Here is a 26,362-nt window from a genome sequence, read left to right as displayed (position 1 = left end):
GGCCCCTGTGCCTGGCACCATATTTTCTCTCTTGAGGAGATAAGGAGGAGTGGAATTGCTAGGTCACAGAGTAACTCTGTTTAATTTATTAAGAAGCTGCCTGTTTCACAGTGGCTTCATCATTTTTCCCAAGAGCAGCATATGAGGGCTCCTGTATTTCCACATCCTAACCAACACCTGTTCCTGTCATTTTACTTGTAATCATTCTAGTGAATTTGAAGTACTAAGCTAATTATTTCCTCAAGAAACCACTTATTTATCCCATGAAGTTCCCACAGTCTGGATTTTGTTCATCTCGGGGTGGTACTTAACACCTGTTCTCTGAATTTCCTATAAATTGGTATTAGGTTAAATCATAACAGATTGTCAATATCCCACCTTTTTACCTGGGCAGATCTCAACATACCTCCTGAAGAATAACAAAAATTTACTCCGCTATTCCATCTGCTACCTGTGAAAAAGGAAACATCGTTCCATGGTGTCTTAGTCCATTTTCGTTGCTATAACGGAACACCTGAGACTGGGCAGTTCATGAAAGTTCCTCTTGGCTCACAGTCCTGGAGGCTGGAAAGTCCAGGAGAGTAGGCCAGAGTCTGCTGGACTTCTGCTGAGGGCACAGACTGCATCACAACGTGGCAGAAGGGGAAGCAAGCACATGCAAAGGAGGAAAAGGCTAAGGCAGATTTGCTTTATACCAACCTTGTCCCCCAATAACTCACTCCCATGACGACATGAATCCTTTTTTTTTTTTTTTTTTTTTTAATTTTTGGTACCAAAATTGAACACACAGGCGCTTAACCACTGAGCCACATCCACAGCCCTTTTTTGAGACAGGACCTTGCTAAGTTGCTGAGGCTGGCTTTGAACTCACAATCCTCCTGCCTCAGCCTCCCAACCTGCTGGGATTACAGACAGGCATGCCCCACCATGCCCGGCAACATTAATCCATTCTTGAGGGTGACACCACGTGAACTAATCACTTTTAAAGGTCCCTCCACCTCTCAATACTATTACATTAGCAATTAAATTTCAACGTGAGTTTTGGAGGGGACAAACCACATTCAAAGCCTAGCACCCTGTGACGTCAGAGGGGATCTTCTGACGTGTTCCAAAACAGCAAGATAGGGGGCGGTGTTAAATAAAACAAAGGTTTACTCTCTTCCTGTAAGCGGCCTCAGGTGATCTGTGAAAATGGTCCGATACTCTCTTGACCCAGAAAACCCCACAAAGTCATGCAAATCAAGAGGTTCAAATCTTCGCGTTCACTTTAAGAACACCTGTGAAACTGCGCAGGCCATCAAGGGTATGCATATCCGAAAAGCTACCAAGTACCTGAAGGATGTCACTTTAAAGAAGCAATGTGTGCCATTCCGGCGTTACAATGGTGGAGTTGGTAGGTGTGCCCAGGCCAAACAGTGGGGCTGGACACAGGGACAGTGGGGCTGGACACAGGGACGGTGGCCCAAAAGGAGTGCTGAATTTTTGCTGCATATGCTTAAAAATGCAGAGAGTAATGCTGAACTTAAGGGTTTAGACGTAGATTCTCTGGTCATTGAACATATCCAGGTGAACAAAGCACCCAAGATGCGCCGCCTTACTTACAGAGCTCATGGTGGGATTAACCCATACATGAGTTCCCCCTGCCACACTGAGATGATCCTCACTGAAAAGGAACAGATTGTTCCTAAACCAGAAGAGGAGGTTGCACAGAAGAAAAAAATATCCCAGAAGAAACTAAAGAAACAAAAACTTATGGCACGGGAATAAATTCAGCATAAAATGCAAAAAACAACAACAACAACAACAACAACAACAAAGGTTTATACGGTGAAATGTCAGTCTTCCCAGGGTTTCTTATACACCCCAGCGGGAACTAACTGCGGAAATGAGGACCGAGAAACCAGCTGTCACTAGCTGGTGAAACTGACGGCTACGCCAGGGACCAGGCCAACTCTCCTGGGTATACATCTGTAGCAGCCTCCATTCAAAGTATTCACTGTCGCTCCCTGACGGGATACTACTTGCTGCCCCACCAACAGCAGGCTCAAGTCATGTGACTTGTGTTGCCCAATAAAATGTGAGCAGGCGTTTTAGGAGCCTCCGCCCGAGTCTCGCTGCTCTTTCCCTCTAACAGGTTGCCTGGCAGTGATCCAGATAGAGGCTCCTGTTAGCCTTGGCCTTGGGGGGAAAGCAATGTGGAGCAGAACTGGTGGCTTGGAGGTGTGCCATGACAAGAAACCTGTGGGGATTTGCTGTCATTTGTTTGGGGAGGGGTTGTTTTATTTTGGTTTTTTACGTTGCTAATGCTGGAACCCAGGGCCTCCAGCGTGCTAGGCAAGCGCTCTACCACTGAGCCACACCCACAGCCCCAAACCTGTGCTTCTGTAAGCCGTTAAGATCTGAAGGTCACTTGCTATTGCACAAAACCTACCTGTCTTAGCTCAGGCTGCTGTAAAGAAATATCATAAACTGGGTGCATTAAGCAGACATGTATTTCTCACAGTTCAGCAGGTTCCAAGTCCAAGATCAGAGGGCCAGCAGGGTCAGGTTCTGGTGAGGGCTCTCCTCCACGCCGGAGCTCTCTTCTTATGAAAGCATCAGTCCCATTCCTGAACGCTGCACCCTTGACCCAGTACCGCCCAACGCCCCCTCTCCAAACACACCACGTTGGGGATCAGATTCTAACAGGAAATGCTGGGGGGACACGTTCAGCCCCTCACAGCCCATGCTGACTGATATGAAGTCCAGAGAATTCAGTTTACACAATTGCTTTTTAAACCAGTTAACAGAAGAAAGGAGAAGAAACAGAGGTGCGGACTCCGGTGGTTCCGCTACCGCCTTTCCCAGTGCTCTGCTGCCTGGTGTGGACTTCGCGCCTCTCTCACTTGCCTCCAGCCTGAAGAACTTCTGTAGCTTTCTTACAAGGCAGCTCTGGGGGGTGCCTGCCTGGCGCAGTACTCATTTCTAGCAATGAACCCTAACTTGAGGTGGGACCCTCTCCCACATACCGCACGTGATTTGGGCAGGCCAGCCTTATGTCCTTGCACACAGCAGGGAGACGACAAGAGTAAACCAGGCTGCTTGGCAACTAGTTCAGTGGTGGCCTTGTGACCAGCCAGGATCAGTGAAGATCTGTCAACCTATGAAGGCAATTCAGGGGTAAGAGAGCCAATTGGAGCAGGGCATGATGGCCCACATTTGTAATCCCAGCGAATCTGGGAGGCCAAGGCAGCAGGATCACAGGTGTGAGGGAGCCTCAGCAACTTAGCAACTCTGTCCCAGAATTCAAAAATCATTAATAAATAAAAAGGACTGGGGATGTAGCTCAGTGGTAAAGCACCCCTGTGTTCAATCTCCAGTTTCTCTCTCTCTCTCTCTCTCTCTCTCTCTCTCTCTCTCTCTCACACACACACACACACACACACACAAAGAGCCAACTGGAAACAGACACACACACACATACACACACACACATACACACACAAAGAGCCAACTGGAAAAAGACACTGGGCTGGAGTCTAGCCCTACTTGAAGCTGCCACAGGATTATTTCTTATGAACTGTTACTTTGAATTATTTGGCCAAAAGTGACATCCCTACATAGTGAACTATAGTTTAACTAGATGTGCAAAGTAGTTGAGTCTTAGCCAATCACAAGTAGCCAACTATTCAAATGTTCAAATAAGACAGACACCTAGCTGTAACCATGAGTGTCTCTACCTCACTTCCTGTTTCTGTATCATTTCCTTTTTTTAAAAAAAAATTTTTTTTAGTTGTAGATGGACACAATATATTTTTATGTGGTGCTGAGGATCGAACCCTGAGCTCTGTCACTGAGCCCCAGCCCCTGTCCTGTCACTTCCTCTTCTTAGGATAAATTTTAACCTGCCTATGGGGTGGAAGGGAGTTTTCTGAACCATGTTTCATAAAGACTGCTGCCTAATTCAGTAACAAATAAAGCCAGTTAAGATCTACAAAATCAGATTTGTTGTAATTTTGTGTTTTAACAATGTTATTTTAAAATTTAAATCAATTTGTATGGTTTCTGATTTCTGCAACATAATCCCATTAGTATCATCCATGGTGGTGCATGCCTGTAATTCCAGTGGCTCGGGTGGCTGAGGCAGGAGGATCCCGAGTTCAAAGCCAGCCTCAGTAACTTAGCGAGGCGCTAAGCAACTCAGCAAGACCCTGTCTCTAAATAAAATATAAAAAAGAGCTAGGAATGTGGCTCAGTGGTAGAGGCCCCTGGGTTCAATCCCTGGTACCCACCCCCCAAAAATCTCATTCTCCTCAGGAGTCAAATCTCTCCTCCTCTCATTCCTAACACCAACTATAAAGCACTCAGCCTGAGATAGCTGATCAAAATAAGAGCCTTTATAGATGTCTCTGGAGAGATGGGGAGAGAAAAAATAGGATATAAATAACCATTATGTACAATTGCCAACAGTTAAGTTCTCCCAGCCACCCCTGCCAGCATGCACTCCAAAGTGTCTGGGGCAGAGACTGGACACTAGCAAGCAAAGTACATCCAGGCTCTGTCTCCAGGTGCTGATGGGCAGTTCAGGCCTAGAAAAGGAAAGGAGTAAGAATCATTAGAAGGGCCGCCCCTCCGCCACCCAGCTCCCTCCCCAGAAGCAGCTCTGACTGAGGGTCTCCACCGTGACCTCTTTTTTTTTTTGGTGGGGGGGTGCTGGGGATGGAACCCAGGGCCTTGTGCTTGCAAGGCAAGCACTCTACCGACTGAGCTATCTCCCCAGCCCCTACCGTGACCTCTTGAGCCCATGGGCCTTCCATGGAGAAGGTGGCAAGGAGCCCAAACGACAGATAGAGGAATGCAAGATAGAATTAAGTCAGAACTGAACAGTGGGCTTAAGGACCTTGCGGAGACTCTGTCCTCCTTGTTTCAATACAGAATCAATGAGAACTACAGAAAAATCAGGGTTGCCTTTACTAGTGTGCCCAGGGTGTGAACTGTGGAGACAAAGGGCATAGCTACCTCCCGAGCATAGACTGAAGGAGCAGAAATGACATAAATCGAGCGAGAGTCTCCATCTTCGGGGTGATTCCAATCTACTGACGAACTGCGGGAGGAAGGAAAGAAGGAAAGACCGAATCCCTCTAAATTCTCAGATCTTGTTTGCCCCACCCGTCTAGAAGAGGAACCCGCGGTCAACTAGGGGAATTCTGGAACTACCCAATCCGAAGAGGGCTAGAGGGGTTCGGACCAATCAGGAAGATGCACCAAAGACAGCGCCCGCTCGCACGAAAGAGATGGATGCCGGCCACCAACAGCGACAAAGCATCCCTCAGCGGCCCTCACCTGGGGCCATCACCGGAGCCCTCGTGCGTCCTCAAGTTGTTAAGTGCATCGGGGAGCGTGTGGACCGACGGCTCCGGGGATCCCGCCAGCAGGCGAGACCCAGTCTCCCGACCCGGGCCACGGCGGCGCACGTGGACCAGCAAGAGTGCAGCACCAGCCAAGCCCGCGGCCACCAGCAGCCCCAAAGCTGGCGGCAGAAGGAAGCGCTGCGGATCCGATGGCCTCAGGCTGGGTCGAGCTGCGCTTACGCCGTCCTCCGCGCCTTCAGGGTGAACCGGGAACTCGCAGCGCGCGCCCATGTAGCCGGGCGCGCAGGCGCAGACGAGGCCGGAGAAGTGGGCGTAGCATCGACCACCGTGAGCGCAAGGGCGCGCGGCGCAGGGGTCCGCGCGCTCGCGGCAGTCGCGGCCGCCGAAGCCCAGCGCGCAGGAGCAGCGGCGCGCGCCGCCACCCTCCACGCACGTGCCGCCGTTGGCGCAGGCGCGGCCGGCGCAGTCGTCCAGGTCATGCTCACAGCGCGGACCCGCGAAGCCCGCGCGGCAGCGGCAGCGCAGGGAGTGGCCCAGGTCCAGGCAGATCCCGCCTGCGGGGAAGGGGGCGTCAGCAGCGCAGCCCTGGCTGGAGCCCCCAGCCCGCCCGTGCCAGTTTCTCAGCTCCGTGGTCGCCACGCTGGGTGCCCCGTTTTCTAACTCAAAGGCCAGCCCCTTGGTTTGCCTGGAAAACCAGGTCGCTGCTTTTTCTACGTCTTGGAATGACGCAGCATCACTTCTTTGACCCTCAGTCTCTTTCTCACCTTGACACGTACTTAGTTAACAGGTCTCAGAACTAGCCTTTGAACCACCTGGCTTTTGCCCTGCCTTCTGCTGCCTGGACTGCGCCTCCTCTTTTCCTTTGCTCCCGTTTTTTTACTTTTTCTCTTCCCGAGTTCAACCTTCAGGTCTGTGCTCAGAGACCTTCCTCCAGGGAGCCCTCCCCAACTCTTCTTCTAGCCCAACCCTGATCACGTGCCCTGAGAGAGCACCACAGCCTGACCTCTCTGGGCTATCTCTGAGGATGGGCAGAGGACCAGGGGCTGAGGCAGCCCTTGGTACCCTCGGAGGGCAGGGCTCAAGAGATGGCCTGGCCACTGCTGTGGCCACAGTGCACACTCAGTATTTTGGAAAGAATCATTCTATTCACTTTTAAGAGGGTGCCAGGCACAATTCATGAAAAGCACTTTACATTTACGATCTCATTTAATCTTTTAACACCTATATCAGATCAGGTGGTTCTCCTTTCAGAACTGTCCTGTGGCTCCATCTCAGCGTAAAAGCAAGAGTCCTCCTTTCTGGCTGCCCAGGAGGTCCCACAGGATCTGCTCCCATCACCTGCCTGACCTCAGTCTCTCACCCTCTCCTCTGCTCTCTGTTCCAACCCCACTGTCCTCCCTGCTGATTTGCAGCACGGCAGGCACATTCCTGCCACATCAGCTCCAAGAGGGCAAGGATTTTCTCCCGTTTCCCTGATGCAATCTGCAGTGCCTAGATGGAGGCCTGACAGACATACAGACAGTCATACATATTTATGAGATGGGGTCGACCTCCTTGCCCGTTTTACAGAACACTGGCTGGGCAGAACACTGGGGTTACAGAATAGAAAGCCAGGATTCTCGCCCAGGACCGTCTGAGCCACGCAGGGACCCCCTCCCCCTCCCCTGCCGCTCTGGCCTCCCGCCTTACCGTTCTGGCATGGCTGCAGGCTGCACCGGTCCACCCTCTTCTCGCAGTTGGAACCTTGGAAGCCAGGTGGGCAGTGGCAGACGTAGGCAGAGTCGGGGTCTGCACCCCCAACACACAAGCCACCATTGAAGCAGGGTCCATCCGCACAAGTCACCCCGCTCACCTCACACCGCAAGCCGTAGAACCCACGGGGGCAGGCACACTCGAAGGACCCGGGTGTCTCCTGGCGGGGGCAAGAGGGTTTTGTGCAGGAGGCTCCCCAGAGCAAAACCCCACCCCGCTCCTCAGACTTAACTACTGGGGCTGCTCTTTGTCCTGCCCCAAGTCCCAGTATTCAGGAACCTCGCCTGGGAGTCCTCTCCAGACAGCCCCTTGTCCACTCCATCTACACTGCAGCCCACAGGGAGGGGGCTCTGGAGACCCTGAGCGCCCCATCCCAAGGCTACCCCTTTGCCCACCAAGTGCCGCCTGTCTGCTCTGCCCTCCCCAAATCCATCCACATACACAAATCCTACTTTGAGGTCCCAGCTCTACGCCCACCTCCTCCATGAAGGCTTCTCTTGATCTCTTCCCAGGTGATCCTTACTTGAACTGAGTGCCTCTCACTCTCCCAGGGTAGAAGTGGCTCTCCTTTGTCCCAGCATAGACACCAAGCTCATTCCCACTTCTGTGCCTTTGCCCCCTCCATGCCACTCACCTGGCCACCCCTCAGCCAAACCACACTTCTCAAGCCCTAGTCCTGGAAGCTTCTGCCATCTTTACCTCCTTCTCCCAGGATCCCAGATCCTCCACTCCCATTGCCCCACCCACTCCTGGTTCCCATCCCACCTTCTGGTACCATCCACTCAGTCCTTGCTCCTCAGTCCCATCTCCATCACCTAATGCTACTTCAAGGCCCCAATGTAGGCTGGATGCCTCCAGGAAGCCCTCTGTGATGGCTACTTCTAGATCTCCAACCCAGGTTGGTGTCTCATGAAGCCCCAGAGAGGGAGGTCTCAGGAACTCCCAGGGTGAAGTTCTAATCAGGGTGAGGTGGGAGAGGGGATACTGACACTACAGCTGCCTCCATTGGCACACGGGTTCCCGTCACAGGGCCCGGGCCCGGGCCCAGTCACAAGACATCCAGCGGTGGCAGATGAGGGGCCCTTAGGGCTAAGGCAGCTGCTGGTTGAGACAGGGACCGTGCAGAGGGGCCCAGTCCAGCCCTCCAGGCATCGGCATTCATCTGGCTGCTCACAGAAGCCATGCTCCGGGTTGCAGCCGGCTCGACACGCTGCTGTGGGGCGGGGAGGGGGGTGGAGAGGCAGAGAGAAGAGGGGTATCAACGTTGGAGAAGGTCAAGGGCAAGGATCTGAAGCAGAGAGGTTGAGTGCTTTCCGTGCACTACCCTATCTCATGACAGCCCTCTGGGATAGATGGTATTGTGACCTCCCTCCCAGTTTACAGACAGGGAAACTGAGGCCCAGAGAGGGGGTGAGCTGCACGGCTAGGAAGTGAGGTGAGGAGTGAGGTTCAGAACGCAGGCTGCTAGACCATGAATGGAGCTAGCAAGGGACCGAGGGTCCCCAGCTCCCTGAAGGAAATAGTTGGGTTGAGGAAGGATTTTGGAACCCGCGAGTGAAGCAAGGGGGAGTCGGCGTTCCTGGGCGAGGCGCGCACGGACTAGGGCTGAACAGAGGACTCACTGGGGGCTTCACACTCGTCCTCGAACGGCTCACAGGGGCGCAGTCCCGGGCCGCATCGCGAGGGGGCGCTGCGCGAGCGGCACAGACGTGCGCATGCGGCTCCGACGGCAGGCGGCTCGCAGCGCGCGCGGTAGGAGAAGCGCAGCTCCCAGGCGCCTGCGCGCTGCACGTCCCGGGCCCACGGGCCCCCAGCCGCCAGGCGACGCCGGCCGGCCACTCGCGCCAGCAGGCTCCAGACTGGCCCTGCGGGAAAAGCGGGGGTGCTGGAGTGGGCGCGACCGACCCGGCCAGACTCTCCATACTTAAAGCAGTGATGAGACCTCTAACACCACGTGACATTTGATATCTTTTTGTGGACAAAGGAAAATAACGGGTCTCCTAAAGTGAGAGCATTACATCGCATCCCAGATGTTAAAATAGTGACAGACACTCCAGTTGCCAAACCATAAATTTCATATTGCCTGAGACCTTAGGATGCTGGGAAAGTGACAGCTTCCCCAGAGCAAGGGTGTCACATTCTAATATTGTGCCCCAGGAATTTTCCATACCGAAACGGTGACAGAACCCCACTGTGGGTCTTCATAGCAAGTTTCCAAACAGAATAAGACCACATCCTGAAACCTTTGCTCAGTATTCCCCTGGGGAAGCCGCCACATCCCATAGGGTTCCCCAGGATCATTATGGTGACAGGTGATGGAGTTACTCATAAAGGAACCAGAACTAACTCCTATTGCATCCTGGGTTCTTGAAATCCGGTCATGACACAGCAAGACCATGAAATGCAGATCCTGCTCTGGTGGCTTCAATTCCAAGAGAGCTTCCTCCAATTTGCCAGATACTGATGCAGGATGCTTGTCCAAAATTTTCAGAGCTGGGTGCAATGGCATGTGGTTCCAGCTCTGGGGGTGCTGAGACAGAAGGCTCACTTAAGCCCAGGAGTTTTGAGACCAACCTGGGCGACATGGTGAAATGCATCTCAAGGAAAAAAAAAGGGGGGGTGGGGCTAGAGACACAGCTCAGTGATAAGAGCATTTGCTTAGCACACATGAGGTGCAGAGTTTGATCACCAATGCCACAGGAGTAAGGGAGGGGTACCCTGAGACATAAGTGTGTTGGATTTTGAAATATTTGCACCTACATAATGAGATATTTTGGGTATGAGAAGCAAGTCTAAATATGGAATATGTTATATTTCATATCTTATACATATAGCCTGAAAGTAATATGATAATATGATATTTTATATTTTTAGTGCACCTGCTTTTTTTGGGGGGGTACTGGGGATTTCACTCAGGGGCCACTGAGTGAAATATCCCCAGCCCTTTATCTATATATTTTTTATTTTGAGACACGTTCTCACTAAATCGCTTAGGGCCTCATTAAGTTGCTGAGGCTGCCCTTGAACCTGCAATCCTCCTGCCTCAGCCTCCCGAGCCGCTGGGATCATAGGAGTGCACCACGGGCCAGCAGTGCACCTGCATTTTGCCTGCAATGTGCCGCATGAGGTCAGATGTGGAATTTTACACCCACAACATCATGTCAGCTCTCAAAAAAGTTTCATTTTGGGGGCTGGGGGTAGCACAGTGCAAGAGTGTTTGCCTGGCATGTGGGAAACTAGCTTCCATGCCCAGCACTGCAAAAAAAAAAAAAAAAAAAAAAAAAAAAAAACTTTTGGATTTTGGAGCATTTAAGAGTTCCCATTTTTTGGATTAAGTATGCCCAACCTGTGCCAAGACCATGGGTTCCACATCCATCACCAGGACATTCCTATACCTGAGATGCCCAGAGCCCTGGAGCTGTTACCACACAGGAGCATGGGTCTAGCGGTCTCAGGAACTCTCCACCTTACAGACCACCTCGTGTCACTATCCTGGATCCCACATCCAGACCCGTACCCCCAACCACAGCCCCAAAGCCGAACACTCACTTCCAATCCGCTCTCCCAGCTCCTCTCTCCAGGTTTCAATGATGAGGGAGAAGGTGCCCTGTTGGTGGCAGAAGGGGAGGAAGACAGAATGGACTACATGGTCAGGGCAGGCACTCAGAGAAGGCCAGAGTCCAGGCATGAAAAGTGGTGGCCAAGTTCCAGGACAATTCCCAGAGGGAATTGCAGAGCAGGAACGATATTGTGGGCACTCTCTGCTGAGTGTTGTATGGCAAGCGCGTAATTCAAGAGACCTAGTTGAGTCTGCAAAGGGGTTCACTGAAGTACCAGTATGATCCCACTTTACAGCTGAGAAATCAGACTGGAAAAGGGAAAGTCATTTACCCAGTGGTCTAGAATTTAAATCCTGGAGAATAGGTGTCCCCAAGACAGTGCATGGAAACAGTCCCTAAGTGCAAGGAGATTTGGAGATAAAGATGAGGATCCCAATTTTTAAGTATCTCCAAGAAACAAAGGTAGGGCTCTATGAAGTTAGGACTTTCAGAGAGTGGGTTTGGGGTTCTGGGAATTTGGGGTCTCCAGCCTAGAAAGCTGGGGTCAGAACATTTGGAACCCCCAAGAGGGCAAGTTGGAATCAGAATATTTAGGGTGCCCAGTGAGTAGGGTTGAGAAGTCTGAAAATGTAGTTTCCCAGAATGATGGTAGAGTTACTTCTCTGGAAATGTGCCACTATGGCAGCACGGTTAGGATTTTGAAATTTGGACCAAAGAAAGGGGTCGAGGTTTGGGTAGCATGATCAGCCCCAGCACGGGCAGTACCCCGGGGCAGGGGCTCACCGGCCAGGCATCTCGGAAGGGCACACGCAAGAGGCCCTCCGGCAGCGGCAAGTCAGTCGCGGGCGCTCCGGGCGGCTCGGTGTAGACCGGTCCGCGCGCACTGAGCGCCGCGCCCAGGGCGCAGGGGGCCTCGGCGGCCTCCTCAGAGATCCCCGGCTTTAGGCAGACCCTGAAAAAGAGGCGGCAGGACCCCCGGGCGCTGCAGGGTGATCGCGGGGTCCCTGGGCCTGGTCCCGGTCCAAAGGAGTGGATCTGCAGCTCGAAGACACCGGCTGGCCGTGCCTGAGGTCGAAGGGGTGGAAGGGGGCACAGGGTGAGGGGACCGCGGGGACCCAGGTGTCTGTCGGCCCCGCATCCCCTCCCAAGACCACCGGGTCGCACCCCTAGCCCCATTTATCCCTTTCCATTACATCCCCGCTGTGTTCTGACCTGGGGAAGGAAAAAGAGCGCCAGGATCACCGTTTGGGACGGAACCCGGGACATCCGCAGAGAGACCATGGCCTTTCCAGGATCTCGGGAGTCGCAGCTGCTAGCTCTGGAGCTTTATAACGGAGAGGACGGCCCCGCCCCTTCAGGCAGCCGCCTGGCTCGGGGACCAAGGGGAAGAAGAGGCAGGGGAAGGGGCGCAGTGCAGGGAGCAACCTCGAGGTTCCGATGTGGCGATGGGCGCGGGCGATGTAGTGTGTGTTCGTGGGCGTGATTTTGAGTGTAGTCGGGTAGGGTGGGAATCCGGCGTTGGGCCTGTGTGTGAGGTTGTACAGGATTCTGTGTCTGTGTGCGGACAAAGGCTACTGGAGGACGTGCAGGATGTGTCTAAACGGGACGGTGTGGCTCAGCGTGTCTGGAATTGTGGATGGATGACAAATTGTAGATTGTCAATGATTCTGTGCTCCTGTGTGTGAGTACGCACCTGAGTGGGCGAATAGCAGTGAGTGTGTGACGTTTGGAGATCCTGTGGCTGCGTGGGTGCTTCTCGGCGCATGTGAGTGTGTTTTATGTGAGCTTCTGGACCATTCTGTGTAGTCGCCGAGCCTGTGACTTTGTGGTCCTGTGCAGGTGTCTCCAGCTGGCTATGTGCATGTGGGCTAAAGGACATGAGGTTGTGAATGACTAAGGTGTGTGTGTGTGTGTGTGTGTGTGTGTGTGTGTGTGTTGACTAGGTTTGGGAGGTCCACGGATGTAGCTGTGAATGAATACGATGAAGATCCGGGGTTCTTTGTGGACCTCTGTGTGTGTGCGCGCGCGGGCACTCGTGTGTTCCGCCTTCTGATAACAAAGCCACCCTTCCCAAACCCTGCATCACCAGACGCACCAGACGCCAGGGCGAGGAGCCCCAGCCTCAAAGAGAACTCTCAGCTGTATGTAAATGCCGCCATCTGCCGGGCGGCCGCGCCCCTCCCCCTCGGCCGCAGCTGGGCTGCCCGTTTGGCCTCCGGAAGGTGTGAGGAGCAAATGGGCAGGAAATTCGTCTTCACGCACCAGTAGCCGCTCTCCCGCCCCAGGACGAATGCGGTGGGGGCACCCCCGGAGTCCCCAGAAACCTCTTAGTATTCCAGGACCACAGCAAAAAAAGTTAGGGGCAGATGTCCCAGCCCTGGTCACGATCACTCTGTACTCAGGGCAAAGCCCGTTGGATGGAGGAAACTCAATGTCTTGTCCTGGGGGTGGGGGTGGGTGTAGGGGGATTAATTCAGAGGCTAATAATTTTAGGGAAAAATGCAGGTCGAATTTAAATACAATTTCTCTTCTAGAGGCCAGCAAAGTGAGGCATACAGCAGTGCTCAGTAATTTGTAATTAATAGAAGAATCCAATCCAGAGCGTCCTCTTAATCCTGAGGACACTGGAGTCAGGGGAGGGTCTGAGCCCAGAAGCAGTGGGCCAGCTGACCTGCAACGTCCCAGGCTCCTTTTCAGCCTGTCATTCTTTCCCTCCCTCCCTGCTCTAGGGATGTCCTCCCCAAGGGGACCAGGGTCGTCTCTGCTTCGGCTCCATCTCTCTGCCCCGACCACTCTGGCCTGTCGTCTTTCTGAGCACAAATCTGGCCATATCCTTCCCCTGCACACTCTTGGGTGGCCCCCCAGTGCCTTCAGAGTATCTCGTGGGTTTCTGACATTTGAGGTCCTTGTTCCACAGCCTCACTACTCAGATTCTGTGATCCCCAAAGAAAAGAGTCAGACCTTATGGGTCCGGATTATTGGGCAGCAGATTAGCAGATTAGCATTAGGTGGGAGAGTGAGCCTCCCATCATGGGAGATATTCAAACAGGATTTGCACAAGTATTAGAATTAGCTGTGGGAGAAGCGAACTTCTGGGTAACTTGAGAAAATAACAGATTCCAGGATTGATATATCTAAAAAAAATTTAAGTTTAAAAATAGCACTTGGGGCACTTAACTGTATGTCAAACTTAATGAAAATCAATACAGTGTATCAAAATGTGTGGGATGAATTGTTGAGAAGCAAACCAACATCTTGCACACCAACATTGAAAAAGAAGGATCTGAAATCAGTACCCTAAGCTTCTGCCCTAAAAAACTAGAAAGAGAAAACTAAGTCCAAAGCCAGCTGATTACTAAGAAAAGTGACAGAAAGAGGCAAATCTCAAGAGGCAAAGCAGATGAGTGATTTCCTGGGGTTGGGGTGCAGTGAAGGAGTCCGTGCAAACAGGCGGAAGAGACGCTTCTGGATCCTTCTGAGGTGATGACAGACGTTCTAACACTAGACTGGAAGGATGACAGCCTAACTTCATAAATGTCATCCAGCTAAAATGAATGGATTCTATAGCACGCAATTTATACTTCAATAAAGTCATTAAAATGTAACGGCCTTATTGGCATCTGTCTATATGCCAGATAAATAAAATTCAATATTATTAAATTCAACCATTTAGTGCTAAGTACAGGCATGGATTTTAAAATTAAAGAATATTTAACCATGCTCTTAAAAATAGTCAAGGGGCTGGGGCTGGGGCTCAGGGGTAGAGCACTTGCCTGGCATGTGTGGGGCACTGGGTTCGATCCTCAGCACCACATATAAATAAATAAAGGTCCATCGATGAGTTAAAAAATTTTTTTTAATTTTATAGTCAATAAAAATATTCTTTTCTAGTTTTAACTGTTGAAATGATATATTCACATAAAAAAACAGCCAACACCTGCCTCTCATATATAAGGCCCTGGGTTGGATCTCCAGCACTACAAAAAATGAATGAATGATCTGGGTGTGGTGGCACATGTCTGTGATCCCAGGGGCTCAGGAGTCTGAGGCAGGAGTTCAAAGTCAGCTTCAGCAAAAGCGAGCTGCTAAGCAACTCAGTGAGACCCTGTCATCAAATAAAATACAAAATAGGGCTGGGGATGTGGCTCAGTGATCAAGTGCCCCTGTGTTCAAGCCCTGGTACACGCCCCCCCCCCAAAAAAAAAAGTGGATGAGTAAATAAACTTAAAAAAAAAATAACTAGTCTGTACAGAGGGCTTGTGCCAAGCATAGTGGGGTTTTCCATGGATGTTCTCATGTCCCGTGGGCATGAAAGGTACTTCAGAGGATTTCTGACCATCTTTTTGGCTGTTTGGGACTTTTTCTTATGTGCTAACCTTAGAGATCACAGAAGGCCTGCTGAGGTGACATCTTAGCTGAGACCGAAAGGAAGTGAGGAACTAAACCGCAGGATCCTAGGAGAAAACACTTCTGACAAAGGAAACCACAAGTGCCAAGGCCCTGAGGTGACCACGCCTGGCACGCTCAGACATCCCAGGGCTCTCCTCATTTTGTTCTGGGCTCTGCTCAACTACGTTCCATCAAGTCTAAAATAGCACTCCAGGGGATGGGGAGATAGCTCAGCTGGTAGAGTGCTTGCCTTGCAAGCACAAGGCCCTGAGTTCAATCCCCAGTACCGCAAAAAAAAAAAAATAAAATAAAATAGCACTCCTAGTCCCAAACCCTGTGTCCCCCACATTTTCTTTTTCACTTATGGGGCTGACCCAGGGGCACTCTACCACTGAGCGGTACCCTAGAGTTTTGCGTTTTCCCATAGTCTCGCTAAATTGCTGAGGCGTCTGACCCCTGCCTCACCCCAAGTCACTGGGATTCTGAGCGTGTGCCACCGGGCACTGCTTACTTTTCCTTCATCCTTGATCATTCCCGAGAAATACCTGTGCACCGAGTCTCTCCGTGGGGACACCAGCTGCGTGAGGGCAGGTTCCCCGTCCCTCTGGTTCTCTGCTGCACCTTGGGGCCAGCAGTGTGCACTGCCCCTATGTGGTCCGTGTGCCAGTGAGGAACCAGTGTGAACGCCTTGGGGTGAGGAACTGCAGGCTTGGCCTTGCCGGGGCACAGGGCCCGAGGGGTGTGGCCTGGAGGCTCAGATCCTGCTGGGGTGTGCTTTAACCCAGCCCACCCTGCGCATCCGTAGACCTGTGGCACCACGCAGCCCGAGTGCCCAGGGCACTTGAGCCCGGGCCCTTGCCTGTCATATGCAGTGTCAGATCCTCTTCTCCCACCCTCAGCTTTAGCAGGTGTCACCCAACAGCAAGAGGGGCTGAGCTGGCACCAAGGTGGGCAGGGTTCTGGGGACCCTGATGGGCACAAAGCAGGTGCCAGTGAGCCTGTCTCTAAATAAAATGCAAACAGGGCTGGGGAGGTGGCTCAGAATGCCACAGCTTCCGGGCTCAAGTCACTCCAGACCGCTGGAGGGAAGGGCCAGTGGATGAACCTCTTCCTTCCTGCACTGAAGGGGCTTTGGAAAGGTCCCTCAGGTTCCAGGGATGCGCTGTTTCCCTCCCTGGAGCTCCCTGTTCACCACCCACTCCCCCAGGACACATTACTCACAGCTTTGCCCCCACCTTCTCCTCAAAGCCATATGCAAAGCAAATGTGGCCCTCCCTCCATTCAGGAATTTCCTGCAACTGGGGAGCCCTGAGAACATGGGCCGGCTCCCTGGATTAGAAAGAGTACCCCAGGGCTGGGTTGTTTGTGTTTGCAGATGCCCATGAGCATTTTTTTTTTTTTTAATCGAGCCCAGGGGTGCTCTAACACTAAGCTACATCCCCAGCCCTTTCTGAGACAGGGTCTCGCTAAATTGCTGAGGCTGGCTTCAAACTTGTGATCCTCCTGCCTCAGCCTCCTGAGCTGCTGGGATTACAGGCATGAGCCACCACACACATCTGGCGGGGTAGAAAGACATTTCAAGTGAAAAAGTTTCAGCGTATTTCCATGTGTGAACAATCACTGTGGCTTGGTAACAGCAGGCCCCACGTAGATACATTAAATCCCTGAACAGGGAATGTCACTATTCCTGACAACCACTCTAAGGTACCAACATCACCCCATTTTAGAGATGAAAAAACTGAGTTAGAGAGGTGCCTTCCTTTGCCTAAGTGGATGGGCCTCTGTTTTAAGCCCAGTCTGAGGCAGAAAGTGTTGTAGATGTTGGAACGGAGGCACCACGAGGTAAAGTAGCTTGCCCAGCATCACAAGCCAGCCAGGAAGTGGCAGAGCTTGCGTTTGCACCTGGACAGTCAGGAACCTGGACTCTTTAATCAACACACAGCTGTGCTCCAGTATGGGGGCCAGGAGACCCATGTGGCTATTAAATTTTAAAAATTCAGTTGATCATTCACACTAGCCGCATTTCAATTACGCCACAGCCTCACCAGGCGCTGGCCACCACACTGGATGGCAGACATCACAGACAGTGCTGCTGCAAAGGGCGGCTGCAGGTCTGGGGAGGCGGAGCTCAGGGCTCAGCTTTGGCCTGTCATGTGGGAGGCCCTGGGCTCTACCCCAGCACTGCAGAAAATAAACGAATGGCAAGATTTGATACAAAAATCCCAATTTCTGGGCAGGCACAGTAGCACAGTCCTACAGCGCCCCCAGCGACTCTGGAAGCTGGGGCAGGAAGACCACTCAAGCCCAGGAGTTCAAGATCAGCCAGGGCAACAGACAGAGGCTCCATCTCATTCATTCATTCATCCATCAATCAATCAATCAATCAATCAATCAATAAAATCCCCATTTTTGGTTTCTGTTGACAAACTGGAAGATTAAACAACTCCAAGGCCACCTTCCCATGGGGCCACAGCAGGCCAGAGGAGAGCAGCCCACGTGAGGTGGGCCTCTCTAGACAACCACAGTTCAGCTTGGCTTTATTTCCACGGACGCTACCTGTCTTAACTCCACCCTCCTTTTCTCCACATGCGAGGAATGTGAGGCCAGAGAGACGCACTTTTGCAGATCATACAGCCGAGCAGAGACCCAGGTTTCCAGACAGCCAGGCCCAAAGTGGCCCTGATCCAACAGAGCCCCCCCTCTGTTCGACAGTCAGCTGGTCACCATGGGAGGATGACCCAAGTCCCGGACCGCACCCTGATGCCCCAACTGCAGACTCTCCGGACACAGGAGTTGTGGCATCTGGGATGCACTTTATTGGACACATGGCTGCCCAAGCCTTGGTCTGGGAGAACTGTGGCCTGAGGCCTTGGACCCAGGCAGTGAGTTTGAGGAGGCCCAAAGTATTAGGGCTGTTTGGAGCGAGGCCACAAGCGGCTGGTGAGAGAGCCGAAGAAGAGGTTCTGCTTGTTGGACTTGGAGAGCTCAGCCAGGCGCTGCTGTTCCTCCTGGGGTCAGGGGACAGAGGAGGAAGAGGGTCAGCCGGGTTGGCAGGCCTCCTCCCACATTACCAGCTCCCAGCCTCAGCCCAGCAGCCAGCCTCTGTTTAGACTTTGGCCCAGGCCCGACTCCCTTCCCACACAGCAGAGCAGTCCACATGCCGGCCCCGCTCACACACTGGCAAGGGCCAGCTGCGTCACAGGAGCTCAGTCGCAGATGTCTGGGGATACCTCGCTCAGTCCCAGGCCCTCAGGCCCTCCGTATTTTCAGCCCTGAACCTCAGCAATTCTCAGGCAGAAAACTCTCACTAGACCCTCTCCTGATCCCAGGGCCCCAACCTGTAGCCTGGGAACCTATCTCAGATCCTAGAGCCCATCCTGGATACTGGGCAGACCCCAGGCCCAAAACCCACAGCCTTCTTCAACACACTGCCTTGTCTTACTCTGAGCATGGGGGATCCCCGACCCCAGCCTCCAGAGCCTTTTCTGGGCACTTAGGGGCTCTAGCCCCACATCCAGAAAGTCAACCCAGAATCTGGCCGACCTCAGTCTGGACCTGAGCATCTTTTCTGACTCCATCCACACACCAGTGTCCCTCTAAGACCAGCAGAATCCCCCCCCCAGACCCCCCGCCAAGTGCCATGGACACCTCCCTCCAGACCTGCTCTAAACCCCAAGTTCACCTCCACAGGAGTCCCCAGGACTGCTCACAAGCATCAAGGACACGCCCTTTCCCAGACCTGTCTCCAGTGCTTGCTGCTTCCCACCTCCACTCCGAGAGCAGCCTGCAGAGCGGGCCACCCCGCCTTACGACAGCCCTGCCAGGAAGGCTGTGTTAAGCCCCCAGGTTAGAGATACACTGAGGCAAAGCAGAGAAGGTATTTGCCAAGGTCACACAGTCGGCCAGGGGACCGTGTGGAGATGGGAAGCCCTGGAAATGATCCAGGGGTGGGGTCTGAGTCCTGACCTGCTCCAGCTGGCTCTGCCGCTGTTTGAAAGCCTCCAGCGGATCGTCCTCCAGGGCGTAGTGCTCCAGCACAGTCCGCACGTCCTCCACCTGGTTCAGTGCGATGGCTGCAGGCACGACAGGGAGAGGTCAGCCAGGCTTGAGGCCTGAGGGAGGCAGGCCCACAGCGTCAAAGTCAGATCCCAGATCAGCACTCCCTGGAACACGTCTCAGTGCTCTAAAAGGCTTCCCCAGACATTCCCAGGGAGCCCCTAACACTCCAAAGGAACACCCAGACACGGGAGTCTTCAGGACTCCAAGATGCTCAAGACCTCCTGAACCTCAACTGCCAGTCTTGTCTTCCAGTGCTGGAGGCTGAACCTGGGCCTGGCGTGATGCCAGTTTGACAGGAAAGACGAGGCAGAACCAAGCCTCTGTCAGCACCCTGAGGGCCCCTGGGGTCAGAGGCCAGGAGGTGCGGGGTCCGTCTTACTCTTAAGGAAGGCAGACAGGTCCAACAAGACCCGGTCATCAGAGTTGCCATCCCAGGGCCGCAGGGCGACGCCATTGTAGGGCTGCAGGCGGAAGGCTTCCTTCTTGCAGTCCACAACTACCACTCGGGCTGGGTCCCGATTCAGACACGAAATGTCCTGCAAGTGGGTGACAGGTCAGGTCACCATCTGCACCCCTCCCCGCCCCACCAGGAACACGCGCACACAGGGCATCACCAAGGCCTGTCTCCCAGACTCGACCTGGAGAGCCCTGGGCTCCTGAGGAGCTAGCCACACGACTCCTAGGCCCAGGTGGACTCAGGCCCTCCTGGGAGGGGCGGGCCCTGGCGTGTTCCACCACCACTGCCCAGTGACTGTGGTATGCTGCTGGTCGAGGAACCTCTTGCCCAGAAAGAGGTGCAGCTGGACCCACAGCAGTACACGGGAGTCACACAGACCGACGCAGACCTGCGGTCACAGTCCACGCACTGCTGAATCCCAGCACAGACCCCCAGAACCACCAAGACCCAGACAGAAGCCCAAGAGATGCCTGGGCACATGGAATCCTGCAGCCAGGCCCAGACTTCTGATGTGTTACTGGCCCCAGGAACAAACCCCAAGCCAAACCAAGTCCAAACAGGTTCACAGAAGCTACTGTGGTTATTCAATGTCCCTGAAACACCCAGTTACAGACACAGAGAAGCAAAACTCAACATCACTACCCCTCACCCACAACTGCCTTCTTTAGGGAGACCCCATTTCTCCCCACTCCCCCAGGTTCTGGAGGAAGAAGGGCCAAAATGCTCCACCAAGCTCAGGTTCTGCCAGGAGAATGAGGTCTGTACAGAATCACAAGCAGGGTTGAGGCTGGGATTTAAGCTGAGCCCTCTTTCTGGCAGTGCTAGAACGCCCACCCCAGAGGCCCAACAAGACCACCCCAGAAGCCCACCATGACCTCCACATGGCACCTTAACGTGGTGTCCATCCATGTATCTCGTGGCATCCCGGAACAGGCGGTAGGAGATGAAGCCATGGGGGTCCACGCTATCGATAAGTGGGAACGCAGTCTAGGGGACCAAGGAAAGGTCAGCTGGGTTTGGCCTACCAGATCTGTCTTGTTCCACCCCCACCAACTGTGCCTCCTCTGCCCTGGAGCCTCACCATGCCAGTCTCTGACGTAAAGATGACAATTTCATACAGAGGTGCAAGCTGCTGGAACAAGGTCTCGATGCCTGGGCGTTTCTTAAACCTCCAGCCAGTAGCCAGCTGGGGAGATGGGACAGTGAGCCACCAACCAAGAGGCCCCTGGAGCCTACAGCCAGCCAGAGGATCCCAGAGCCAGGGTTCTCGCTGTTCTTGAGGGCTTGGGAATACATGGGCTAAGAACTAGAGTCTGGAGCAAGAGCCAACTCTTGGCACACTTCCTGTGTGCCCAGGCATACCCACAATAGAGTGGGCACTGAAAGTAGTGGGCACTGAAAGTGAGGCAGCGGGAAGAGACAAGCCCTCCCCTAGGTCCCACAGCACCCCACCAACACACAGGTCTCCCCAACCCGCTGCCTTCCCCGAGACACACCGACCACTCAGGGTGCAAGAGGACACCAGTCAGCTCCAAGACGAGTGTGTAGGGCGGCTGGTAGTATGGCTCCCGCAGAGGGTCTGGGAGAAGGCAGGGGCTGGTGGGCTCGATGATCATCTGTGGGAGAGGAAAGGGACAGGGTGCTTGACACAGAAACTGGGGGCTGAGGATGGAAGATAGGGACCAGGCCCAGGTCCCTGCTTACCTGTCTATAATCTTTGAAATATTTGTATGTCCGACGCAACTGCTGTACCAGAAATGGATCTAGAAGAACATCAGGCACAAAGGATTCCAAGATAAGCTGCTGCTTGCTTTCCAAACACACCATGGGTTTGTGATCTACTAGATACACAACAGGCCTACACATCCACCTGAGAATCAGCTTATTTCCAGGTCCCAGGTAGGAACAAAGATATTTACTCACTTACCCAGTTTTACCACACACACCAGGTATAAAAACAACATTTACACATCGGTCCACTTAAAATTCAGACGTATAAACCTGTTGACCTTATGTCAGTGTTTAGTCTATTCTGAGCAACCAAGCTTCTAGATCTGTTTGCTTTAAGCCAGTGTATTAGTTATACCACAATGAACACAGACATCTGTGTGCTTTAAACCCAAGGTTGTCAACTAGGAACACTTTTATTTTGCTCCCACCCCTCAAACACCGTAAATTTGACAATGTTTGGAGAGCAATTTTTTTTTTTTTTGATACTGGGATTGAACCCAGGATCTCACCAAGCTAAGCCTGGGCTCTACCACTGAGCCACACCCCAGCCCTTGGGGACAGCACTGATGGCCATGATTCTGGCACCAAGTTTGTAGATATAATTATCCTGGGTGCTGCTAAATGTCTTACAATGCACAGGACAGTCCCCTACACAGCAAAGAATGATCTAGTCCAATGTGTCAATAAGGGCTGAAGGTGAAAAATCCTGGCTTACATGAACACACTGGATTCAGTTTAAAACAGTAAACTTCCATGAGTGTGCATTTCAAGGCTGTATTTTCAGTCCAGTTCTACCTCTGGCCAGCTTCTTAAAAACCAAAATATTGAAACCAGTTAACTAGTTAATATGCACATTTTAAACCATCATGTCTACCTGCCCAATTTAAATCAGCATATTGATTTGTTGAAGCCACTATGATTTTATATCTGCCCAGTTAAAACAACATACTTACCCCCCTGCCTAGTTGAAACAATCAGTGTATTAACATGCCTGTTTGCAAACTTCCCCAGCACAAACAGGTGGCTTTCTGGATCCACCAATTTTACTTTTCTCTTGGGAAGGCCCAGGTGTGACAGAATTGACAACTACTCTCTAGTATCCAATTTCTCAGAAGCTCCCCATCAAAAGCTGGCTAATGAGAGAGGGAGGGAGGAAAGAGGCATTGTTTTGGAAATGAGGAGCCTGGAAGGGTCAGAGCTTAGGGGGAAAAAAAAAAGAGGCTGTCATAAAGCAGGGGTTAGGGGCTGCAGATGCTCAGATCTAAGGCACAGGAAGCCATGTGTCTGGGGGTGGACTGCCCAAGACCTCCCACCCAGGCTCCCCTCCCCCATCTGTCCCTGACCATCTGCTCCTGGGCTGAGGGGCCAGGAAAGGGGGCTGGAACTTTATAATGCCCCTCCCCCAAGCCATCCAGCTGCTGCCCCTCACCTAGTACCCCCCAATAGGAGGAGGAGGGGCTGGAGGCACCAGAGGGGGAGAGCTACTGTGCCTATAAGTGGCACAGTCAGGAGGGCCAGGGACCCAGAATCTGAGTTTGTTTACTCACCATTGTCGAACTCATCAGGAATCTGGGAGGTGGAGAGAAAAATGGAAGGTTTGGGAAGGTAGGAGTGGGACCCCATCACACCCACAAAAAGGTTCTCCAAAGCCTCTGAGAGGAGCAGGAGAAGGTCCCTGGGAGGGAGAGGCTCACTCCATACCAGAGACAAGCCTGAGCAAACCACAGGGAAGCCACCCTCACACAGGAAGGACTTCCGGCAAGGCTGCATTCCCTCACCTTGGCACCATTTTCATCCACAGGGTTGTTTCCTGCAAGGGAGACAAAACAAGTAAGAGAAATGGGGACCCCATCTCTTGGGTCTTGAGGGTGGAGTATGTGTCAGTGGACCTGGACTCCTGGGTCTGAAGGACAGGGCTAGAGGTATGGCGTCCTAGATTCAAGGGAGGAGGGGACTGGGACGGACTTTTGGGAGTTGAGGGAAGACACAGCGTAGAAAGCTGGTCCAGGCCCAACCTCCTCCATATTCCCTTCTTCCGTTTGGTTCCCTGTAGCCTGGTACAGGAATTGGCAGTCCTATTGAGGGGTCAGAGATCAATGAAGCCACTATGGGGAAAGATGGGGTGGTTCCACAGAATTCAGGAGGCCAGCAGAACAAAACTGGGGGGAAGGGGCATGTCCCTCACCGAAAATATAGATGATGCTCACAGTCCCACCGGCTCCAAGCAAACCAGCAAGCCAAAGTGCAACTTTTTTGGCATAACTGGGACCTTCTGAGCCTGGCTGCTGCTGTGGCCCCTGGGCCTTAGTGCTCCCATGGCTTCCAATCTCTGCAGCCTGTGGGTTGGGGAAGGGGCAGGGGAAGGCAGTTAGCCAAAAAGAGAAGAGAGACAAGGTCAGGATACACTGACCTCTACTCCAAGTAGAATCAAGATCAGAAGTCAAGAAGACACCCACATAGCCCCCAGCATTGTGTCCCTGGAAGGGCAGCTGAGAGGATGGTCCCCTGGGAGGGACTAAACTAGACTGTACAGGGCAACAAATCCAGGGATTCAAGAACTGACAGGTCAGTTTACCCAGGACCCTGAAGGCAAGAGGACTGGAGGGTCTGAAGCCCAGCAAGGTAGGTCAGGGAGACTAAGGGATCAAGTCACTGAAAATTGGGGTGCCTGAAGCAGGGGGACATTAGACACAAGGGACAAGACAAAGAGTTAAGACATCCGGATTCCTAAGGCCTAAGATAGCGGGGTCTAGAAAAGAAGGGACAGGAGTGGGGACAGGGAGGAGCAACTCGTATGGGACTTGGGGAAATAGGGAACGGAAGTGATGAACTTGGGAGGTCAGAATGGTTGGATTGTCGACATGGAAGAAGGTCAAATCCGATGCCCGGACGTCTACTTCACTACCACCAACAACGCGAAGAAAATACCCGCAAGGCCAGGCTGGAAGCCCAGTGTCCCCAGCGTCCCGGGTCCCTCCCTCTCGTGTTATCACCTGAGGGTTCACTGACATGGGGAAAGAGGTGACCTCCCCGGGCGCCCACGTGGGTGGGAGGTGAGATCCAAAGGATGCACTTGGGGCCCCAGCATCCATCCCAGGGAGCGAATGTCCACCCTGGCAGGTAGGGAAGCACCCCCAAAACGCAGGCGGATTTCCATTCAGCACCCTGAGGTGCAGCATCCCAGAACGGCCAGGTGGCAGCTATACGTCCAAAATTTAAGGGAGGAGCCCGGGAACCTGGGCCCAACCCCCATTCAGCTTACCTGGTCTGGGGCTCTGGGGGGCGGCGTCGCCAGCCTCGTGCACAGCCCCCGCGCGCCGAGCCCGAGCCCGCTCCGCAAGCGCGAGAACAGCGCCGCCGAGGCAGCCATCTTGAGCTGACGCCACGGGGCCCCGCCCACTCGCTCCCTCTTCTCCCGCCCGGAATCGAGGCTGCGGCCAATAAGGACGCAGAGAGAAGGTGGGTGAACGGGAGCCCGAGGGAGACAAAAGGCTCCGGGCGAATTGCCGCGGGTGCTCACTCCTTTGCTTTTTCTATTGGCTGTCTCCCAGGCGCACCAATAGCAGTACAGTCACCTGGCACCACGCCCCCCCTCAGTCGTAGGGAACGCCAGTTCTGCAACTGGACGTGGCAGGGACGAGGATCATACTATTGTTTGGAGGTAAAGCTGAGACCATAATTAAGGAACACAATGATTGCCTTTTTTGTTCAATGGTATCTGTCTCTCCCAGGGGGCTCTTTATCTCCACCTCTCAATTCTCAGAAGTGGAAACAGGCTCAGAAGGCATGCTGAAAAGCCAGCCCTCATAAATTCCTTTACTCTTGGAGCTGAGAGATGGAATTGCCTTCTTTCCCATAGTCAGAGCTCTTCTCGCCTCTCCTACCGTGAATTTCTATGACGGGACGGGAGAGGCAGCACAGCGCCATGCGTGGCTGGAGAGGGCTTATTGACAGAGAGTAATCAACGAATTTGAGGTTACAAAGGCCATGAATGTTTGCCAAATCATTTTCAGTAAGAAAAAAAACCTGATAATTTATGTAAACTTAAAAAAGCAAAATACTAATGTAGCAAAAGTTCAAAGTCAGGCAAGGTAAAGACACGGAGTCCAGGGGTGTGGTTACTGTTGGAGGGGATTGTTTGGGGCTGCTGCCAAAATTGGTTCTATCTGACCTATTGTTTCCTAAGCTGGGAAGTGGGGACATGGGTCTTATGGTATTTTTTTGGCGGGGGGGGGGTGTGTGCCAGAGATTGAACCCAGGGGCGCTTAACCATGGAGCCACATCCCCAGCCCTTTTAATTTTTTATTTTGAGACAGGGTCTCACTAGATTGCTTACAGCCTCATTAAGTTGCTGAGATTGGCTTCAAAACTGAGATTCTCCTGCCTCAGCTTCCCAAGCTGCTGGGATTACAGGTGTGCACCACCATGCCTGGTGGTATCTTTTTTTTAATATCTTCAGTATTTTATAATACTGTCATATTTGAAAAAAGATGTTAATATTGGCAGGTCATGGTGGTGCGTGTCTGTAATTCCAGTAGCTTGGGAGGCTGAGGTAGGAAGATCACAAGTTTGAGGCCAGCCTCAGCAACTTAGCAAGGCTCTATGCACCTTAGTGAGACCCTGTCAAAAAAATAAAAAGGGTTGGGGATATGGCTCAGTGGTTAAGTGCCTCTGGATTTAATTCCCAGTAACCCTCAACCCCCCCAAAAAGATATTAAAGGTGTTAATACATCAAATGAGAAACAGGAGGTCCAAGGTACAAAGCCCAATTCTTTATATCGCTCCCACTCCTGTCCCCAGTTATCACAAGCTACAATAATTCTGGTGTCATTGCTCTTGGAACTCAAGATAAAGGACCATCAAGAGTGCTGCTAGGAGAAATTTAGGTTGGGGGAGTGATTTTCACTTGGTAGAACTCATGCCTAAGATGCAACTTTGTTAGTCTCGTGGCAAGCTCTGTTCGGTGACCTCTTTCCAATATCTTCTCATCTATGACTCTCAAGAGCCTTCTGAGGCAGACACTCATTTTCTAGATGGGAAAACTTTGGTAGGATCCAGCTATT

General features: G+C 52.6%; 3 protein-coding genes across 4 annotated transcripts; 1 reads left to right on the top strand and 2 right to left on the bottom strand.

Moving 5' to 3' along the window:
- The first annotated feature begins 881 nt into the window (after positions 1 to 881).
- LOC124967247 (60S ribosomal protein L17-like) lies at positions 882 to 1,781 on the top strand. The gene has a single exon (XM_047529348.1). The coding sequence runs from the start codon at positions 1,192 to 1,194 to the stop codon at positions 1,765 to 1,767; it is 576 nt and encodes a 191-aa protein (XP_047385304.1). The 5' UTR covers positions 882 to 1,191; the 3' UTR covers positions 1,768 to 1,781.
- A 2,603-nt stretch (positions 1,782 to 4,384) lies between these two features.
- On the bottom strand, positions 4,385 to 11,947 carry Dll3 (delta like canonical Notch ligand 3). 2 transcript variants are annotated; one of them, XM_047529560.1, is made up of 9 exons: positions 11,876 to 11,944; positions 11,447 to 11,728; positions 10,653 to 10,710; positions 8,726 to 8,968; positions 8,093 to 8,316; positions 7,041 to 7,263; positions 5,323 to 5,905; positions 4,999 to 5,083; positions 4,385 to 4,568 (listed from the first exon to the last, which is right to left on the bottom strand). In XM_047529560.1, the coding sequence occupies exons 1-9, from the start codon at positions 11,942 to 11,944 to the stop codon at positions 4,563 to 4,565; spliced, it is 1,773 nt and encodes a 590-aa protein (XP_047385516.1). In that variant the 3' UTR covers positions 4,385 to 4,562. The 2 variants fall into 2 exon arrangements, with proteins under 2 accessions (XP_047385516.1, XP_047385515.1); XM_047529559.1 differs by lacking the exon at positions 11,447 to 11,728 and having other exon boundaries at positions 11,876 to 11,947.
- Positions 11,948 to 17,493: 5,546 nt separating this feature from the next.
- Timm50 (translocase of inner mitochondrial membrane 50) lies at positions 17,494 to 24,693 on the bottom strand. Its single transcript, XM_047528970.1, has 11 exons — positions 24,562 to 24,693; positions 23,485 to 23,635; positions 23,078 to 23,109; positions 22,847 to 22,868; positions 21,273 to 21,331; positions 21,065 to 21,184; positions 20,650 to 20,754; positions 20,457 to 20,555; positions 19,491 to 19,647; positions 19,019 to 19,125; positions 17,494 to 18,060 (listed from the first exon to the last, which is right to left on the bottom strand). The coding sequence occupies exons 1-11, from the start codon at positions 24,667 to 24,669 to the stop codon at positions 17,959 to 17,961; spliced, it is 1,062 nt and encodes a 353-aa protein (XP_047384926.1). The 5' UTR covers positions 24,670 to 24,693; the 3' UTR covers positions 17,494 to 17,958.
- Positions 24,694 to 26,362: the final 1,669 nt, after the last annotated feature.

The sequence above is a fragment of the Sciurus carolinensis genome, chromosome 16, assembly GCF_902686445.1.
Source record: "Sciurus carolinensis chromosome 16, mSciCar1.2, whole genome shotgun sequence".
NCBI classification, from domain to species: Eukaryota; Metazoa; Chordata; class Mammalia; order Rodentia; family Sciuridae; genus Sciurus; species Sciurus carolinensis.
This window is presented reverse-complemented; position numbering and strand designations above follow the sequence as displayed.